General features: G+C 44.6%; 1 protein-coding gene across 3 annotated transcripts; it reads right to left on the bottom strand.

Annotated features, from left to right (window-relative positions):
• Positions 1-4437: 4437 nt before the first annotated feature.
• On the bottom strand, positions 4438-19658 carry TNFAIP3 (TNF alpha induced protein 3). Of its 3 annotated transcripts, none has more exons than XM_033103341.1 (9): positions 19520-19658; positions 16091-16400; positions 12471-12661; positions 11672-11819; positions 11335-11505; positions 10304-10484; positions 8296-9200; positions 7170-7351; positions 4438-6440 (listed from the first exon to the last, which is right to left on the bottom strand). In XM_033103341.1, the coding sequence occupies exons 2-9, from the start codon at positions 16383-16385 to the stop codon at positions 6186-6188; spliced, it is 2328 nt and encodes a 775-aa protein (XP_032959232.1). In that variant the 5' UTR covers positions 16386-16400; positions 19520-19658; the 3' UTR covers positions 4438-6185. The 3 variants fall into 3 exon arrangements, with proteins under 3 accessions (XP_032959232.1, XP_032959230.1, XP_032959233.1); XM_033103339.1 differs by having other exon boundaries at positions 19480-19654; XM_033103342.1 differs by having other exon boundaries at positions 8647-9200; positions 19480-19654.
• Positions 19659-21507: the final 1849 nt, after the last annotated feature.

Genomic DNA, 21507 nt, shown 5'->3' with positions numbered 1-21507 from the left:
GTTCTCCAGCAGCTGTGTCCCAAGTGTGCACAGAGGACTCACTGGGGCATGGCAGGAAAATGGTAGCATTTCTTTCATTTAGTTTTAATGTCTTAATTTTTTGCATGTTTGCGAAGCACAGCTTACATTGATATGGTAATATATGTATATAATCTGTAAAGAAATAAACACACATATATTGGGACTGCTCAAAAGCTTTTTACTGGTAGGGACACACGGTCCACCAAGCACAGAGCCCACTGTTTAGAGAAGATCTTCTCAGCCAGGGTCTGGTGTGGTGGAATCTACCCAGGCCTCTGACCGCCATCTTCACTGACACCCTGGCCAGATGCAGGGCATGGACACGAGTGTTCCTAAAACATTCTGCTGGCGTGACTGGTGTGGTGATGGGAACCCTAGGTGAGAAGCATTGTTCTAAAGCAGAGGTTCTGAAAGTGTGGTCTGGAGATTTTTGGGGGTCCTTGAGACAGCCAGGGACTCCATGAGGTCAAACAATATGCTCATAACAACACTGAGGATGTTATTTGCCTTTCTTGCTCTCAGTATCTCATGAATATACAGTGGAGTTTTCCAGAAGCTCCATTATATGGGGTGATGTCATCATTCTGGAAGCTAAGGAAATGTTTGCTTGTGTGTTCTGTGCTTTGAATTTTAGTTTTAATTTCTAAAATGATAAATATAACACACGTAAACAAAAGCTTTCTGGGGTCCTTTATAATTTTTAAGAATGTGAAGGGGTCCTGAGACCAAAAAGGCGTCCAGTTCTAGAGAACGCAGAAGAGTATAGAAGAGAATCTAGGAGGCCATGAGATAGATATAAGACAGCGGCAAGAGACGAGAATGAAGACTTAAGTTGGTTCGAGTTGTAAAGAGCGTTGCATAATATGTTAGAAATTGAACTCCAAAGGCTTTTGACCTCATACCATGTTTAAAAATATTTTTGAGAATGCATTCACAACATATGTATTATTTTAAATTAATTAAAATATAATCATATAAAACATTAGAAATCACAAAGTACAGGAATTTTAAAACACTGAGATAAAGATGAATTAAGCAATATTTTAAAGTAATTATTTTTATTAATGGTAAAAATACGCTTTGCTTTCAATAAGAAATAATAAAATTAGTATGCTTCATTATATAAAAAAAATCATGTCACTTTGTGATAAAGCTATTTCAAAGTCTGATTCTAAGTTCACTTTGTGATCCTTGTGAAAGACTGTCAAAGCTGAGAGACACCTGCAGAAGACAGAAAAACAATAGAACATGGATAGAAAAAAAAAATCATTGTGCCTCCTTCTTCATGATTAATTACATTTCATTTCCAGCTATCAAATTATTCAGAGGTTTTTGTTGAAACTCAGCTAGTAAATTCTAATCTTTGATGTCCATTAGTTGGGAAGGTATAGATAATGTTGATATTTCCAATAAATGGGTTCAAAACCCCCTAAAACTCTTTATTTGGATAATTTTTAAACATTAGAACGTTTGGTTTCCAAGTTCAAGTGTGCAAATATGAGAGTTTATAGGTGGCACAGCTACATCGGTTTTGGCAATGGAATCACATAATAAGGGATAAGTCAAATGTAATTTGTGTCAATATGCAGGAAGTGACTGAATGAAGGTGTCGCTGCTATTCCCCTTGAGCTGAGCAACTCAGTTACTCCAGGACTGCTCAGGAGACTGTGACCCTCTGAGGCTGACAGAGAGAGAACACCAGCAAAACTCATGTATCAAATATTAGCTAAATGAACTCAGAGGTTTCCTATTTTCTTTGTGCATCTCCTGGCTGCATGTACCCAGCTTGGGGAGCAGTAGGAAGTCATCAGGGAGTTTTAATTAGAGGAGGAGAATCACCAGGTCTATGATTTACAGGCATAGGTAACTAATAAAGGTACAGCGAAAGAGTGGGCTAGAAAGAAGAGACTAGAGGCAAAAAGACAAGCTAGAGCAGAAAGATAGAGGGGAAGAAATGGATATGAGACAGTTTTTGCAATACACTTCATCGAAAAGTTTGGGTGTGGGATGAGGGAGAAAAAAATCTAGAGGTAGCTAGGAAGATGATAATACCCTTTCCTGAGCATGGAAAGAAGACGGCAGGAATAATATGAGTTCAATTTTGGATGATATTGAGCTTCTACCCTGGTGTGGTAAGAAGGTGACATTCTGCAGCATTGGGAGTAAAGATTTAGACAAGTCGAAGCAAAGCCAGTTTTTTATTAAGTCTTATTTTTCAGTCCTCTTATGCCTACCGTGTTTCCCCGAAAAAAAGACCTAACCGGAAAATAAGCCCTAGCATGATTTTTCAGGATGACATCTCCTGAACATAAGCCCTAACGTGTCTTTTGGAGCAAAAATTCATTGAAGACCCGGTCTTATTTTCGGGGAAACACAGTAGGTTCTTTGCCTTTTTGGAAAGTCATCAATTTCTTTGCGATTCTGAAGAAAGCCACTGATTGGCTCCACTTCTGAAAAACAATTTAGATATCCCAATATAAAATTGTGTATATGATTTATAGGGTCCCCAAACCCCAGAAGTCCATCCACGACTTCAGATTGGAGCCAATCCTGCCCTAGTTCCCTGTCTAGGAGTCATTCTTCTGAGTCAGAGATAATTTGCTAAGTATAAATCACTTCCTATTTTAGAAATCCTGATGACTTATGGTCAAATGCTTATGTCCATCATGCTGATTGAAGAATTGTAATATTTAATGCTAGGTTAAAGATGGAAGGAAGAATGGAGAACAAGGTCAATTTGCAGCTTTGTGAGTCCTCAGAGTAAACATTCATACAGCACATGCAGGACGGGATGCAGTGGGACACCTGCAAATGATGCTTGCCTCATTGAACCGGAATCTAGTAAGAAGCGTAGAAAAACAAGATAAATGACACCATAAAAAAGCAATCAGCCAAATCCAGAATGTGGGCTATTCTACAGAACAAATGACCTGGTTGCCCTAACAAATTAATAGCATGAATAATTAAAAGGCAATGCTACAGCATAAAAGAGCCTTAAGAAATGGTAGCAATCAAAAGCAATAGGACTCTGTATAGTGGATAATCTGAGACATTAGAACACATATTTAGTGTCATGCAGGGTGTCATATGGGGTCTCTGGTCCCGCTCCCCACATAAGAACGCAGGACATGGTGAGGCCAAAAAGAAACACCCACGGAGCCATAGATAGGGGAGTCATACCACTATAGTCTCGCTGGTGGCTGGGTTGGACACACAGGAAGCAGGAGCCACACTGTCCACAACCTGCCGTCTTCGCTGCAATCTGCGCTTGCCAGCCCCCATCTTCTTGTTAGCCCCCATTTGCTGCTAGCGTAGCCACGGCAGTTATATTAGTGGCCAATGGCTCACTGGTTACAGCTGACGGCCAACTAGCCACAGCTGATGGCCATCCAATCACAGTTGATGGCCATTTACTACCTGAGCCAGCACCTTTCCACGTAAGGCCGAGAGCCTGGAAACTGCACTCCTGGCTCCGTCTCCACACTTAGTATTGAATGATATTAAAAATAATTTAGTGAGGCATAATAATGGTAGTACTATAAGAAGAATATATTCTTCTATTAGCCATGCACACTGATGTATTTGTGGGTGTGAGGACATAATATCTGGGATTTGCTTTGAAATAATCCAGAAAAAAATTAAAAGAGGTGAAACATGAAATAAATTTGGCAAAATTGTTGAAACTGGATGATGGATATATGGAGGTTCATTGTACTCTACTTTCTTGTATTTTAAAATTTCCCACAAGTTGAAAAAAATTGCAAATCATTTTTTAAAAGTGTGGTTCTCAAATCTGGCTGATGATCAGATGCTCCTGGGGAAATTAATAAAAAAGAAAAAAAGATTCCAGAAACTTGACAGTCCTGAATCAGTCCTCTGTGGGTACATTTGTACTGGGTGGGAGAAAGTGTGATTTTGCAATTTCCCAGGACATAGGTCACCTCTTCTAAGGTCTGACCCGGGAAGTCTTACACCAGTCTACCTTCCTCCCCTCCTCTTTCTCTTTCTTTCCTTTCTCTCTGCTCCTATCGTTTTCTCTTTCAGTACTTTATGGAGGGTGAGCGCAGGAACCTTCGGAGGAGCATCGGGCCCTGGAGCTCACGGGAACGGGCACGGGCAGCCTTTTCCCACTCTTCTATGGGCCTCGGTGTCGTCACTGCTAAACCGACGTCTTACCCTCCCGCCGTGATTGGTTTTACAGAGCCCTCTTCCTGCCCATGGGTAAGAGACGTGGCCCCTGCCTGCCCAGGTGTACCTTGAAATAAAGTTGTTTAGGAAACGAGGTCTTAGTAGTTGGGCCTTTTCCTTTCATTCGTAAATAGGCAACATCAAAATTTGTTCTTAAATAATTTATTTTTTAATATTGACTTTTGAGAAAAGTTATAATTACTGAGGAAAACTTGAAGAAATCCAACAGAGTAAACAGAATTCTACTAGGGACAACTAAATGTGCAAATTTCAAATGTTTTTTATAATAAGTATAAATAACTCCATTTTTTTCACATTAAAAATGAGAATATTGATATACACAAACTATTACAATATCAACTTAAAAGAATTAGATAAAAACACTGAAGTTTATTTGAAATCTTTAGAAAAAAATTATAAAGATTTATGTCGAGGAAAAGATTTACGATGACCCAAGTGGAAACCATGTCGAGACCATGTAGAATTATAGGTTGCCAATATTTTCTGGTGTTACGTCCAGACCAAAAAAATAAATAAAATGGCAGCCTTTACCTCTGGGGACAACATGTTTCCCCTCCTTTTTTTTTCTAGAACAAGTACGACAGTAACACACAGAGAAACTGCAGACCAAGGATAGAAAGACATATCCTCATGGTTATAGGGTTTTGCTGTCCCAATGCTAAGGTGTCACTGGACGCGAGGACACTGCCCAGCACCGGGGACACAGCGTGAACACAGCAAATCAAACCATCATCACAGGCCACATCTTTACCTTCTCCAATCTCACCCCTGCTGCTTTCCAAGCTCATCTCTAAGGAGGTAGGATACTGAGAGGCAATTAAATATTGTGGCTGGGGAGTGGCTCTGGCCAAAGTTTCATTAAGCAGCAGCATGAGATTTTAACACACTGACTACTGACGCCATTCCTTCTCTCCTAGGGAAGGCCATGGAAGTGCGTCAGAGATGCCGCCTCCCCCACTGCAGTCAGGAACTTGCCTGGCTCCACATGACCCAAAGCAAATACATTATCTCAAGAAGACACTCCAGTGTTCTTCACAGAGCAGAAAAAAAAACATCTTCATTTAAATAAACTTTACATTTGTAATAAAATAAATAAAGAGAACTCGACAGACGTGAGCCTTTAACAAAGTAGCAGGTTGAGTTCATGAAACCTACGTATGCAGATGGTGCCCTAACAACAACCAGAAAACAGGTTATTGATATTAGTCTTACATCTCTAGGGCAGCATTTCAACATTAAAGAAAACAAAAAATCCCTTATACATAAGGGCACATTATATATGTACACATTTTAATGTACACCTCAGTTGAGCTAACCTCTTTAGAAGTGAAGATGGTGATAACCAAGAGTTACACATCTTCCCACTAAAATATTCTGATTTTTACAAGTACATATGGTAAAGAGCAGCTGGTTTGCTTTTCAGTATGAACTTACTCAGTCTCAGCAGCCTCAGAATCACAGTCCATGGGAAAAGAACAAGTCAGGGAAAAACCACTAACTACTGAAAATATCTGTTTTCCCTGAGCCTCCTGAGCTTCTCGCGAGGGCCTGTGGGTCACGAGACTTCAGCTTCCCGTCTCTGAGCACTGCCAATTGAGGGCAGGTGGAGAGGCTCTGACTGTGTGTCTTTTCCCTCTTCTCGAAAGATGATGACGCAGTCCTGGCACGCATTCCAAGTCCATAAAGGTCCTGGCCTTCCCCTCGGAGAGGAGCAATGGCCCGGGGCTGAATCCGACACCATCTGCTGCCAGTCTCGAGCTCTGCTCGAAGGCCACCTGGGAATGTCCCCTGGTTACCAAATTCCAGGCCATGACCCAGAGCTTATCTTTCCTCTCCTGCTCAAAGACACCGTCCAGCCTACTGTTGCTGGGACTGAGCCTCCAGTGGCATCCAGAGTGTTTTGAGTACATAGCACCATGTTGGCGACCGGCTGCAGCTGGCTCACCTGTCTCCGGTTAGCCGTACATCTGCTTGAACTGAAAGCACTCATTGCAGTAGCCGTTGCACTTGGTGTTGCCAAAGTGATCGCAGGCGGGGGCCCGGCAGCGCTGCTTGGGGGGCTCTTCAGGAGCTGGCTCGGCCCGGTGCCGGCACTCCATGCAGAGCTCCTCACTGCGGCAGGCCAGGATGTTCTTGCAAGAGGCCCGGGCGCACTTGGGCCTGGAGGCGCTCTGCGTGGTTCGAGGCACATCTCTGCGCTGGCTCATTCTCTGAGGGGAGAGAGCAGAGAGAATTGTGGCTCACAGGTCACAGGTCTCAGGGGGGGCACAATGTGGATGCTCCAAAGAGCTCTGTGGGGCGAAGAGCAGCGGCCTGACCAAGGGAACCGCGCTTGATGAACAGGAGTTCTCCGAGGACTTCCCTTCCAATCCACAAAGGCAAACGTGGCCCCAGGGAGGCCAACGGAACCCCCAATTCTAACACGGAAGCTACCAATGCTGGCCCAGCTCGCTTCCCTTTGGATTGATAAGCAGCCCTTATTTAGTTACACAGATTCCCTACTGTCCTGTAAACAACAGGAGAGGCGCCCATCAATCAGACGGCATAAAGTGGCAGCTCTGGACGCTCTGTCCCCTCCTCCTGTCCCCTCTTGATAAAGGATCAGTAAGAAAGTCTGCTGGCCACTTAGGTGTCTGTGCTACTACTACAAATCCAAGCAGCCTCTGGTCGCCATCTGGCTTTGGGAGGCTTCTGAAAAAGTATACTCTACGGCTTATTTTATTGGCTTTTTAAAATGAATTCTAAAGTATACTTAGGCCATTTAAATCAATAGTCGTTGCTACACTTCCAACCCCAGCACCACAGGAGCTTTTTCCCCAGGTTCTTCCCTGGAACTCGGCAAGGAGGAAAGGCTGCTGATCACGGTCGGTCGGGAAGAAACTGCTCCAGCGAGGAGGAGTGCCTCACAGGAGAGGGCAAAGTACCTCGAAATGACTTACCAGTTGCTCTTCAGTCCTTTTGGCTTCACGAAGTCTCTTTTTTTGAGCTTCAATGAAACACTTCTGACAGTATCCTTCCAACATGGTGCTTCCCAGGGTGCCACATTCCCTTCCTAGGCAGGGGACCGCATTCTGGAACCTGGAGGCTGTGGGACTGGCTTTCCCCGAGGCAGCAACAAAATCTAGAAGAGAGATGATGCTGATCAGTGCCACATATGGGTCACCAAGCAGAGAGGGACAATGACATGGGAGAAATATAGGTTCCAAATACAGATCAAACCAGCCTTCTCTCTCTTCTCTTCTCTCTCTCTCGCTTTCATATATGTATGTATATACATACACACACACATACACACACACACACACACACACACACACGGTGCCAAAAAATGTATAAAAAAAGTATACACATTTTCAGAAAGGAAAACTGTATTAAAATTGTAATACTCAATATATACCAATAACAAAAGATGAATACAAGTCACGTTTGACTTCTGCAATTACAAGAGGTGCTCAAAGTGGTTACCATCAGCATCCAGACACTTCTGATTATGGTCAACTACTGCCTGAGCAACGCTGACCAAAGTGTCCAATTGTATATGTCGTTTTGGTACCCCTGGATGTGTGTGTGTGTGTCCTTTTATTTTATGATTTTCAATTGAAAATTGGAACATCTCTCACTTTTGAACATGCCACACTGGTCAGTCACAGGAACAGAACAGAGACACATTAACGGCCCGACCATCTTTCAGATTAGAGATTTCTAAAACCACAAATGTTTTCTTACAATGTCAGTGGATACTTCCTCTCTCCAGCTGCTGCTCTTCAGATTTTGAGTTTTGTCTATTACACCAAAGTTTCAAAAGGAATCTAAACTCTATAAATGCAACAGCAAATGGCTTATGGAAACAAATTCTATGAACTCTATCTACAGGGAACTTTCGGGGTTTGGAACGTGGTATTCTGTGACTTTTGCTTCTATGTTCGGCTGGCAGAGCCACTGTGACTGTCCCTCTGATATTTTACCCCACTGCCCAGAGAGGGCTCCTTTCTAGAAGTTCAAGGAAGAAAACCCGTTCTAGACAGGGATTTCGAAACAGGTTAGGAAATCCATCGTGTCACTCACATTTATTTTCTCTGTACTCGATGAAACACAGCGTGCAAAAGCCCTGGTTTTCTGGAGTCCCAAAATACATGCAGCCAGCTTTTCTGCAGTTGCTTGTCCCTATCCTGTCCCCTGGAGTCCTTGCGGCCTGAGAGAGGCAGCCAGAGGGGACCTCACTCCCAGCTCTGTGACAAGAATGTGGGGAGAGACTCTGGAAGAGCTGCGACGGGTCCGACTTGGACCTCTGATGGCAGGAAGGAGGGATGCTGGAGCTGAGGTTCGAGGAGGACTCTGTCGTAGTCCTTTTGAAGCAAGTACTGCAGATCCCATTAAATGTCCTGGTGACATCCTGGAGGCAGGCTCGGCACTTACCAGGATCTAAATGCCTCTTGTCCGAGATGTGGCCCATATTCAGTTGCCGCGCATTGTGGCAACGCTCACAGAATCCATTGTGCTGCACGTTCAATGTGAAAGGGCAGTTAGGGCTCCTGCACTTCATAGCGGTGGTCTCGCTGAACAGGAAAAGGCTGGGCGCTGTTGGAGGGGCTGAATGAGGGCCCCCAGCAGGCTCCTCTGGGCCCCAGGCCGTGGGCTCATAGGCCTCGCCTCTAGAGGCGCCAAGCATCACATCAGGTCCCGGCTTGCAGTTCAGCTTTGGGGATTTGTTTGGGTTCTTTTGCCGCCTCTCTGCGCATTCATGGCACCAAGGCTGGGTGTTCACAGACATGAAGAAAGGACAGTTGGGTGTTTCACATTTTACATCCATGAGAGAAAGCTGGGGAACAGAAGGTTCCAAAGGATTCTGAGCGTGCAGCTCTCTCCGCCCCTGCTCTTTGTTCTCCTGCCACTTCTTGTACTCGTGCTGGACAAGTTCAAAGTAATCATCTACCAGGTTGATTTCTTTTGGCAAGTTAGCTTCATCCAACCTGAAGAATAAAAGAAAAAAAATATGAAATCACACACACACAATTCTACATCATTAGCTCACAGAGCAAACTTGCACAATGTGGATTCAGGCAATAACTTTATAACCAGTCATTGAAATGCAGGCCTATCACGAAGAGTTTGCACCTCCCACAAAACATGGTCTAGTACTTCATGATTTCAAAAATCCCAGTCTTCTCTAATCAATCTTGGTCCACCCAAAGTTATGGATAATTCTAAAGAAAGGGCTACTCTGGGGCTGCCTCTACACTTAATGACTCTTCTGCTTTTAAAAAGTCACTTTTACTTTCTAACTTCTCAGAGATCAACTGTGTAGTTCTTTTGGGACTAGTCTACTCTATGGTACAAACTACTTTGGAACTTTGTGTTCTGTATTTTGCTGTTATTTTAAACTGACGCCTGGCCTGTATTAGAGTTAACTGTCATGAGCAGTAACTAAAAGGCAGACATACCCTCAGGCATTCTTTCTTTCTGACTCTGTAAGTTGTTACTCTCCACTTTGGGAAACTGATTCTCTTACGCCTTCATGGTCATCCCTTTGTGCATTTCAAGTTCTAAGACACAGGCATCTGTTTGACATAAAGCCAGTGTTTAAAATCTGGACACCCGTGCACTGTGCACTCTGGGTGTCTCCTCCCCTTTCTTTGTGGTGAAATCATATGGCTACCACATAAACACATTCTGCAACCCTGTCTGTGTCTGGGGTGTCTGTCCTTATCAAGAAGCCAAGGAAAGAAGACTTTTGTTTCTAAGAATTTTCACTTGCCAGTTTAGTACCAGGACAATTAAGAAAAACAACTATCCTTAACATAAAGACATTTTTAAAAGCCACAATTCTGACTCTCAGCATCCAGATGTGCAAGAAAATCATTATGGATAAATTACTTGCTCCCATTGGAAACCAAAGTTTGTGATCCTCTGTGACTCATACACAGACCTCTGAATTTGTTTCACATTGGAGGAAACTGGCTTTAAATGACTTTACTGTTGAGCTTTGGGGTGGCAGCAGCTTATGTGACTGAATTAAAAACAGCTGAGTTCAAGACAAAGTCTAGCGCTCTAGCGCTCAAATTAAAGTGCTTACTTTGCAGCATTAATCAAATGGGTGGTGCCATGGTCCCAGCCTTGAACTGGGATTTCTATCACCATCAAGTACTCTTTCAAGAGCTTCTCCTTCATCTCATTTTCAGGATCTGTCAAAAAGTGAACTTTTAAGTCTTCAAATCTTCCTCGCTCTCTGTTAACAAGTGGAACAGCTCGGATTTCTGAGGGGAAAAAAAATAACACATAAGCCAAATATGATTCTACTACATGAGGCTGTGTGTGAGGCTACATAGGTATATAATGATTACAATTTGCATATGCAGAAAGGATACGATTAGAGTGGAAAAGTATTATCTAGCCGCAAACTCAAATGCGGAAACGAACTGCACAAAACTCTAATGTAAAATGCATTGTTTCCAGGAAGCTCGCAGAATATTAAGTAGCCTGGAGGCAGTGGATCTTATAGGTTAAATTCCCACACTTCAGAATCAGGCGGATCTGATTCGAACGCTGACTTTGCCACTTTCAAATCTGTGGCATTAGGCAAGTTATTTAACCTCTCTGAGTTTCAAGAGCCTTATCTGTAAAAGAAGGCTACCAATGCTGCAGCCCATAGGGATGCTGTGAGGATGAAATAAAACAATGTACTTACGACACTTACAAAGTGCCTATTGCACATTAAGCTATTGCAGTAACAGCTAACCTGACGGACAGACTTCTACCTGCTTCGTGCCAGGCACTGTGTTAAGGGCTCTGTGTGTCTTGATTTGTCACGTATTAATAGAAATGGTAGGTGCAAGATGTATACATATATCTTCTATTTGCAACTAACATGCTGAAAGTACTTTCCAAGCCATACACAAAAAGGTAGGGGGATTTCATGATTACTTCTATTGCATTACTGTTGCTAACCAAGCAAATAACAGATTACTGTTTTTAAAGACAAATAATACATGTCAATGAGACAATTTCAATGAGGACCAAAAGAGCAAATGATGACGTTCGGTGGGAACAGGGAGTGCCGCTATCTACCAGCAGTTACAAATGTGAGTTGATGCTCAATTTTCTCACCAGGCCCACTGTCCTTCAGGGTCACCAGGGGTACAAAGTGTTGGCTGTCATAGCCGAGAACGATGGGGTATCTGTAGCATTCCTGGGCAGGCCAATGGAGAGGCAAGTAAATTCCGCCCACCTTCAAAGGAGCGAAATTGGAACCCGATTCCAAACTTCTCAGCATTTTGTCTGTTGAAGGAAAGAGAAAGAAAAAAATAAGGCCCTCAGGTGACTTTCATCAAATCCCACTTAGCTACTGTTGCCTGGAACTTTGGCAGCATGGGTTTTTCCTAAGAGCTGAAGCATGAAAGCTGTAAAGCTTTCAATACAAATAAGCAACCTGTGGGAATCTCACCTGAAATGACAATGATCGGCCTTCTGAGAATGTTGCAAAGGACAAATATGTGTATTTCTTCCAGTGAATTATACTGAAGGCCACTTCGGGCTCCTGGGGTGTCTGTGGATGCCATTTTGATAAGGTTGTCCCACTCATCGGTCCAATTCTAAAGGGGGAGGGGTAAAGAGGAATGAAAATCGTGGAATGTACTTTGCATTAAAAAAATCATTCTGACTTCATTCTATAGTTATTCATTTATATAACTCAGCTTACTTTTCCCCTTCCTGGAAATCATCATTCAAATGATCACCCTTTTTTTCCCATTTTGGTTTTCTTCCTTTACTTTTTTCCACTACAAGGCCAAAGTGGGGGAGGATGGGGACAGCACCTGCTTTCAAAAAAATCCCTGATGAGGCATAACATTGAAGCCCCTCATCCAAATGTACACAAAAATCCCAAACTTGTGACTGAGAATGGTGAGGTCTGAATTTGACTGGCTGGCTCAGTACAGCATGCAAAGGACAATCAAACTGAAAAATAACCAACACGTCACAGGGAAGGCCATGAACAGAATGATCAAGCTAAAATAAAGACACACACAGCTGGGAATCTGCACCCTGAAGCCTCCCAGTAGGGATAAAAGCCTCCAGTTCATCCTGCAGGAGGTTTCTGGTGTTTTCCATCGACTAAGCTTTGCTTAGCCAAGTTCATGTGACTTAGTACATCATATGCTGCTGAGAGCAGGGGCTGGCCTAAGGTACCCGCCCCCCACCATGGTGCTGTGTCCATAGATGCTTAATGGGGGAACAAAACATACCCGAGTGTCGTAGCAAAGCCCCGTTTCCACAAATTCCTGAGATTTAAGAGACTCCAGCTGCCAGCGGAATTCAAAGTTGCGTGTGTCCGTCTCCTTGAGAGTGCTGAAGAGCGCCTTCCTCAGGACCAGGTCTGTGTCCTGAACCCCCCACATGTACTGAGAAGCAGCGTGCATCAGGCAGTTTCCATCACCTGAGGACACAAGGGAAGCAAATTCAAGCACTCCACATCCGAGGCCCAGCACAGGATCTCAGAAGAAATGAGCCCTATTGCTATCATGGGGGACCCAAGAAAGCTCGCAGCAATGCGAATGGTTGAATTTCTCAGTCAAAAGGCCCACGGATACCATTTCACAAGGTGATTGCAGCTTTAAGGGAAAAAAAATCATCATTTTTGTCACTCTTATTTTTAGTGACTGAGACCAACAGAGCACAGGAGCCAGGGACAGACAATCATGGGACATTGGTTCCAGCCCGGCTCTGCCCTGACTCGTTTAGGTGACCTTGAGGGAAATTCCTTCACCTCTCTGATTATTTTTCCTCTTTGTGAAATGAGGGCATTGGCTTATGATCTGTGAAGTCTGGCCCTTTCCAACGTGCCTTGATGCTCTGGCTAAGACACTGACACTATTGCTCTCTGACTCGAAGAGAGAACACACAGGGAACATGCACCAACCAGGAAGCCGGCTTGGCTCCATTGCTAGACACGGACGGTCTGGCTATGACTCAGTGGTAAATGACTTGACCATTCCACTGTAGCCGTCGGGGCCTGGGAGTTTCCTCTACGGGTTTGTCAGTGGGATTGAGAACACTGAATTACCACCTGCCTGCCCGCCCAGAAACGCTGTATGTGAACCTGTTTGTTAGAAATCACAGAGTCCTTCTTAAAAGTTCAAGAGTGACTGGATGTCTGTGTTTGAAAATAACTCAGTGTTTAGAGCTGGCATTTGAGAATTTTGAGCATTTTGAACAAAACATAGCTCTAATTTTATTCCATTAATTTGTTAGATAGGTTAACATCCACAATTTAAGGGACTGCACGTATTCCAACCTGCAAACAATTAACATTTTGGTGGAATGTTTAATATACCCAAAAAACTGAATTTCTTAATCTCTTCTGGCAAGTGCACAATTGTTATTTTTTAATTTATTTTTTTGATGTTTCCATCTATTTTTATTATGGCAGGAGCTTGCACAATTGTTTCTAAAAAGAAAAGTTCAACTGTTTTCTTGTAAGTAAGTCAATAAAGCTATTTGAAATTTTACCAAATTTTAATTACAGTCAAACTGTAAAAAAAAAAAAAACAACAAAAACCCTCGAAAACACATCCATAGCCAGTATCCCTTCAATGTACACACTTACAAAAACTAGCTAAATAAGTACTCAAACAAATGAACGAAAAAGATCACCCAAGCAGTGTGTCTTGGCAGAAGTGTAGCAACGACTGCATTCTGTTGAAATTTCCCCTTTGCAAAATCTAGAGCAAAGATAAGGCTTTTTTTCTTCTTCTTGTGCTTACTTTCAGTTCTTTATTGAGATGCACCAGTATAAAATTCCCTAAGTAACATCTGGAATTCCCCAGTGCTAAGTTATTTGACTAGCAATTGAGCAACAGCTATTGTACTTTTTGTTCTGGTGTGTAGACATTTAAACTGCGAAGTGCACCCTGGACTTTCCAAGTGGGTGTGGCCAGGGTGAGCTGGAATAGGGCTACTCATTATACAAGTGAAATCGCTGCAGCCAATAGATGCTGGAATTTTTCACATGAAGTTTCAATTTTATGCCACCTACTCCCTTCCTCATTCACCGCAGTCTCATATCCTCAAATGCAAACTTGTGAATCACCCCCTCCCCAGACCACTGACTTTGTAGAATCCTCCTATAGGTGGAAGGCTTAAAAGAAAAAGGTGCCAATAAAAATCTGAGGAAAAGTCATTTGTTTCCCCCCACCTCGCCCCTAAATATCTTTCTTCCTTTTCCAGAATTTTAAGAAATTTTCTGGCAAGTGGGAAAGGAAAAGGATTCTGAGCCTAAATATCCCTATTTCCAGAAAATGTTATCAAAATGCACTGGCCTTTGTAGTTTTCTTTGTAGGGTGAATCCTTGTTGATTTAAATGACAAATCTTTGCAAAGCAAGTGTTTACTCTTTATATTCCATTTGTGTCTGAAGGCAATAGAGCAAGTGAAACTTAAAACGTCAGTTAATGCTGTTCGGGATAGTAAGGTTTTTCCCCTTTCTACCACTTTTCTAATTTGGCAGAATCTCTTTGTTTCCAACTCTCCCAAAGTTGACTCCATACCTTTTTCGTAACAAAAAGGGAGAGAGTTAAAACCACAAACTGTCAGGAAGATAAACCCCTTGATGATGACTTCACATAATTACCTACTTCTATGCATCACTTGATTTAGTGCCAAGAACAATGGAAACACTAGCTATCCCCATTGCTTTTTTTTTTCCCCTATCTGCATCTAAGTATCAATACTTCAAAAAATATAAGCAAGATGTAGAGATGATGCGCAAGACCCCCCAGGCCCAAAGCAAGAAAACACGTCACTCAAACACACCAAGTTTCCCCAGTCAAAAAATGGCCACAGTTACGGTACCAATGAAGTTACTTCAGTTAATGTTCTTATCATGTCACTGTCAGGCAGGACTTTCTGCCCCTGGATGTAGGTATTATTTCAACTGGGATGGTTTAGGATTGTCACTGATCTAAGGACCTGATATTTCTGCCCTACGTAGACTCCAAGCATTCAACTCATCTTGAACAGTCTACTTGCTTCTTGGGATCGTTAGCTATGCCTATAAAGCAGAATTTTGTATCTGCCTGCAACAGTGTGCTCGGATGTTTCTGTGATGTGCATACTCTTGCTCAAAGGAAATAATTAAAAAACAAAACAGTAAAGCTTAGAACAGGAAACAACTACTAGTGGTAACGGGCCATTGGGCAGATAGGCACAGACAGCAGCAAGAAATTCAGCACTAACCCTAAAAATAACAAAGCAGAGGTCTAAAATCAGTGCTAAAAATCTCAAATATCTTGCTAGTTCATATCATGGCACCATAAACAACAGAACCTAGATAAGAGAGGAGTAGACAACAGGAGCCCCTCTTTTTTTCAACAGCCGTTCACTGGTTAACCCATAAAATGCCATCAAGTTAAGAAGTGCAAGGCCATGGTCACAAGCATCTTCTAATCACAGTGGGAAACAACAGTAATACCAGTTTTCACACCAGGCTTTCCTTTTGAACGTAAAGCCTTTTAGCATTTCCATTACTGGCCAGGGAAGGGTATTTTACAGACGATTAAACAGTCCCAAGAATTACTTACATAAATCACCTAACAGGGGCACGGTGTTTAGAAATGCATTCCCTAAGCCTTGATGCTCTGCTTTCTAATATATACAATTCGAACATATCTTTAATGAGAATATTCACAAAACAAGCTTGCTTTCATCAAATGCCCCCAAAGATTTTCTATACTAAAATGTCTATAGCCTCAAGAGATTTGAGTTTGGGCTAGTTCTATTAAAATTAAATGAATGGGGACCCAGCAGTGTGGAAGCCACCCCACCCAACCCACCCACCCCCCAACCCCCTAGACAAAAGCTTGTCTTACCATTTGTTTTCAGGGCCACAAGCTTCCTGACTTCTCGACACCAGTTGAGCTTCTTCTCGCTTTCCAGGGAGGCCTGGATGTTTCTGTCAATGAGGGCTTTTTGGATGATCTCCCGAAATTGTGGACAAAACTGGCAAGTTCTGAACATTTCCAGTGTGTATCGGTGCATGGATTTAAAATGATAAATGATCCCATTGGTAGGTTTAAAAATATCTTCTGGAGTCCTCTCTCTGATCTTCACAGCTTTCCGCATATTGCTCAAATACAAAGCCAGAGGAAGGAGTTGTTCAGCCATCCTGCTCCACAACACCTGAAGAGAAGGGAAAAGAGCCATTCCGTTAGCTTGACTTTGATACTACTCCTATATACCTGCCTGCAGGAAACCCCAGTGTTTGATCTTCTCATTACCCTAATCTGTAGGCAAAAGATCTTAGTCACCTCTACTCCCAGGATACTAGCTGGCCCCAAAGATTAACTCACACTGGACTGTTTTAAGTTACATCACTCTTAAAGATTAGTCTAAACAAGAGAAGGAAGGCGGAGAGTGGGTATTGAGGAGGAGGGGAATAACCCTGTACTGGAAAGACAGTAAATATTTTGTGAAAAATCCTGCAATTTTATGCTGTCCCACAGGCATTTGATTCGAGTTTCCTCGTTAGCCCCAAAGAGAAATATTTATAAAGCGTTTATTTATAAAATGTATCATATTATTTATAAAGTTATAACTGAATGTTTTATAACCAACGCAAAAGCCTATTTCCAGCAAGATGCTTTGCAATTTTAAGAGCAAACAATCAGCAGTTTTCGAACCTCTCCACTGAATTTTACAACATCAGAATAAGAAATAGAATAATAACAGTAATAGAACAATTACTACACTTCCAAGAGCAGACATTGGAGCTCAATTACTTCAACGCAACTGCCAACCAAATTTCATCATGCTTGGTACCAATACTCAGATATATTTCCCACCCTGTCTTCACCCTGAAATCTTCAAACATAATCAACTGGTGGAAGGAAATGAAAGTCTGGAAACAAAAGAGGAAAGAAATTTCAGCAAGGGACACATAAAAGAGGAGGGGGACAAAACCAGCATCCACAACCCTTGCCAACAGTGTGGAATGATGTGAACGGACGTAACGTGGGCTCCTTGCAGTGGGGAGCTGTGTGGAGAGCCAGCTCTCTCATCCACTGGCCATTAGCAGGGTGCCTCGCCAGACATCCTAATTTCCAAGATAAAGATGGTTTCAGAGCATGAAGATACTCCCTAGAAGTTTCCTGCATCATGCTATTTGCCAGGGCCAAGCCTCTAGTTGAAAAAGAAGTTAAACCAATATAAATGAGAGAAGAAACCTAGATATTAAGGAAGCCACTCCTGAGTGGGTCTAGGTTCTCTTAAAACCATTGATAAGGTGATCTGGATTCTTGTGGCCCACTCAACGGCGAGAGCTGGACTGGACTAGATGACCCCAAGAATGTTCCTGAGGAATTTTCTGGTAGTAGCTTTGGGTCAGGATCCCTAATCTGATTGCCAGAGCAGGTCTGGAGAAGTCATGCTCTGGGTAAGATATTAATCTCTCCTTTGATGTCAACCATTGCCTGCAGGTAGAATTAGGCCAAATTATAGCAGGACCACAAACACAATGAAGGGACAAAAATATCACACATACTTCCCCTTTGTGGCATAGCAAAAGTCTCTCTTATGATGTCATCCATGTGTCCATCCGTCACTTAACAAGCACTGTCTGGCCATCTATTGAAGGTTGTGCTTGACTCGGGGGCTAAAAATCCAAGACAACCTTCCTTACTCCCCAACTTGAAGTCAGCCAAGCATCTTAGTCTGCAGCTCAGGTTACAGAAGTACAGGTCATGCTCCGGTCCCACACTCTCCAGCAGAGCTTTGCCTTGAAGCCAGGACTTCCAACACCTGCCCCTTGCTATTCTCACAGCACCATACCTGTGGTTGCAATGCCTGCTTTTCCAGATGGAAAAGGACAGGCAATAGGAAGATTTTAAACAAGCTAGGTGCAGGAGTTTTGCTTTTCTGACTCTTCTATTATTTTCTTCTGCACCTAAAGTTCTTTCAAATAGTGAGAGCTGTAAACCATATGCAAGACATGAGATGGTCAATATTCAATAGCCCGGTGTCATCTCATTCACAGGTTTAGCCTCGCACTGCCCGCAGAATTGCCTCCTTAAAAGAAATCAAAACCCACTGTCCGAAGTACCGCTGACTTAGATTTCTCCACACTTAAGATTCAAGAATAAATTTGACTGACCTGTGATTGCGATGTCCTTATAGGCAACGGCATACAAGACAGCCCTTCACTTTTAAGTTTCTGTTACCTCACTAACTTTTTATCAACAAATACCTCACGGAATTTTTGGAAAATGTTCAAAAATTGTACAGAGAATTGCAAGAATGAAAGAAGCACCTTCGACAATGAGAATGGAGCCGAGACTGGATGCTCATAACCTGGGCCATGAGGGCTGTGGTCCAGAAGACTCTTTAATAACAAGGGTTCTCCCAAAAGGCTGCCTTGAGACACTTGACCAGACCGGCTTTCCAGGGAAAGATCAGAGGCACGGAGAACTGAAAACAAAGCCGTCTCCAAGAGAGCTGAGCTCCTTCCTTACTTAATACCACTGCTTTCCTGAGAGGCCAGGTGGCAGGATGTGGGACGACCCGGGCTGACAAAGACTGTCTGCCTGTGAGGTAGGGGCTGGGGCAGGGGCGTGCAGACCGCTCTACACTGGAGCCCCCAAAAGGCAGGCCAACGACTCACTTCTACGTGCACACTTCTGTTACACTGCTGCAACTGAAAACTACGAACCTCCTGCCCTGACTCCCCAGCCAACCCCTGCACAGGACTCTTTGCAGTGTCTGCAAGCTGTCCCTGGAAAGGTTAGCTGACTGAGCCCCCAACCCCGCCGGGATTTGTTGCCCGAGACACACCGCCGTTGCACTGGTCGTGCACAATCTGGGAAGAAACCACAGCATTCTGCAAGGTCTACGTGGCTATGAGCTTGCAGCTCTTGGTTCCAAAAAAGACACGAAAAGGAGCAGAACACCAACGAGCACCCGACTGAGCGGCCGCGGGGGCGACTCTCCACCAGTCAGCTGCAGTGTAAGTTCTCTGCATAATCTGAAAGGAATAGCTGGCTGGAGGAATCCAGGGCTGTCACCTGAACATCTGGCGCGGCAACCTCAAGTCCCAGCATTTCAAAACCTACACAATGAGCATACACGGCCAACAAACTGCCCTCCAGGACCGCTGCAAAACCAATGCCAAGTCGGCGGGTCCAGCCCGCAAATCACCGCCAAAAGCGCATCCGTTGCCCGTGCCCCGAGGAGCCCCGGACCGTCTGCACCGGGATGCAGCGGTTACCTCTCCCGGCCGCCCGATCCTCTCTCGAAGTCCCAAGTACCAGGTCAGCACAGGCGAACGCCGCAGGCAGCGGTTGTGGTCGAGGTGGGAGCCGGGTGGAAGCGGCGCCCCATGGACGCCCGGGCTCCGGACTCGCTGGCTGGCTGGGCCGGCCGGGGGTGTGGAGCGCGCCCGCTGCCGCCGCCGCCGCCGCCGCCGCAGGTCTCCCGCGGCCTCTCTCGCCGCTCCGCCCCCGCGGGCTCTGAGCACTCAGCACTCGGCCCGCCGCGCAGGCTGTAGACTGCCAGTTCTCTTTTTTCCCTTTCTGTTTTACCGCCGCGGCCAGGCCAGCCGGGGATTTCCGAAACCCAGGGACTTTCCACTCGGCGGGTCACGTGACCTGCAGTGTCGCGGGCCGGCTCGCAGCGGCGCCCCGATCCGGCCGCAGAGCGGCGCCGTGCATCCCGCGCCGCGCCGCCCCGCCCCGCCCCGCCCCGCCTGCCGCCGGAGAAACTCCTGCGCCCCGCCCCGGGGTGTCCCCGCGTGAGTCACCTGGGCATTTCGGAAGCTGAACCCAACGTCACATCCATGTGGAAATCGCGATTATGGGAACTGTAAACGAAGGAGGTTTTTTCTCAGTAGTCGTTCTTCAGAAAAGCAATTGTGGAGAACAAGGGAAAAATAAAAAAAGAAAACCCTAAAAACCACCCCGGTGTCCGGGACCTCAGGCCTCCGGCCGGTTTGAACAGCTTGGGCTGTGCACGTGATGAATTCGTAGGGGAGCGCGAGACTCTAGGCCCCCGCGGGGATTTCGAGAAAAAGGAGCAGTCACGGTCTTGCTCCCTTACCCACCTGCGTCCCTGTCAGCCAGGGACCCCAGGCTGATGGGATGCAAGTCTGAGGTGACAGACCTCCTGGCCCTGCAGCCTTAAAATTCGCAGGAACCAGGCAGGTTTTGGATAAAATTAGGAATCTGAACAACTACCAGCCAACCCCATCCCGCACTTGATTGATTTAACCTTGTCCATTGCTACACACCAGGTGTCCAGGTGGCATCACATTCAGGTAGCTTTTCACTTCTAGTCCATTACTGTCCCTGCCATGTCCCCCTAAAACCGTAGTAGGAGTCTTTTTAGATGTCCTGATAATCACCTCCAAGGCGCGGGGGGGGGGTGTAATTACTCCCCCTCCCCTCCCTTATTAAATAGTGTGATAACCCATTGTCTGAATCCAGAGCGTGTCCGTGGAAACAGGTGTGAGCCACCTGGGCAGTGGAAGTGCGTGAGGGAGGGATATGAGGCCCTTTTACCACCCTGTTGGCCCATTTCCCAGAATGGCTAGACTAGAACTAGATTGAAATATTCTGTACGGTTGTCCCCTTATAGACTTCAGCATACTGGACAGGCGCGTTTCCTACTATTCGAATTCGAAAAACCTGCTCCTTTCTCCAGTAAGGACCTGCAGAGACTGGGAATGGGGCTGGGTGGAGCAAATGTTTTGGCAAAGGGAGACTTAGAGCAGAGCCTCGGTAATGGTCAAAGCTGGTGCTGGTCACGTGAAACTGAGGGCTGGAATGTATTTCGAATCCAAATCTTCTGGTATTTGCTCTCTTCGTGGTTCACAAATGTTTTTAGCTGCCAACACTCAAAACAATGGATTGTCAAGCTGGTAGTATCATCATCATCATCATGTTTGTCAGGTCCTTACTATATGTCAATCTTTAGACGAGGCGTTTGAAAGACATTCTGCCATTTACACCTCACAACAACTCCACTTTGCAGCTTTAGAAATTGACGTTAAAGAAGCTTGAGCCATTTGCCCAAAGTCTACACAATCAGTAAGTGGCAGAGCCGCAACTGGCACTGGGCCTGTCTTACTCCCAAGTCCATACTGTTAAGTCTTAACTATTAAAGCATTACTCTCAGAAAGGATCCTTCGAGGTTGAGTCTCAGGGCCCCCATTTTTATCCTGGCCACCAACCTCACAACACAAGGGTCACTTGTCACTTAGCCAAACGTGGACCCTGGGCAGCAGCAGAATGTGGGTTTG

This window comes from Rhinolophus ferrumequinum, chromosome 3 (assembly GCF_004115265.2).
Source record: "Rhinolophus ferrumequinum isolate MPI-CBG mRhiFer1 chromosome 3, mRhiFer1_v1.p, whole genome shotgun sequence".
NCBI classification, from domain to species: Eukaryota; Metazoa; Chordata; class Mammalia; order Chiroptera; family Rhinolophidae; genus Rhinolophus; species Rhinolophus ferrumequinum.
Note: the sequence above shows the minus strand (reverse complement) of the source record. Positions and strands in the feature narration are given on the sequence as shown.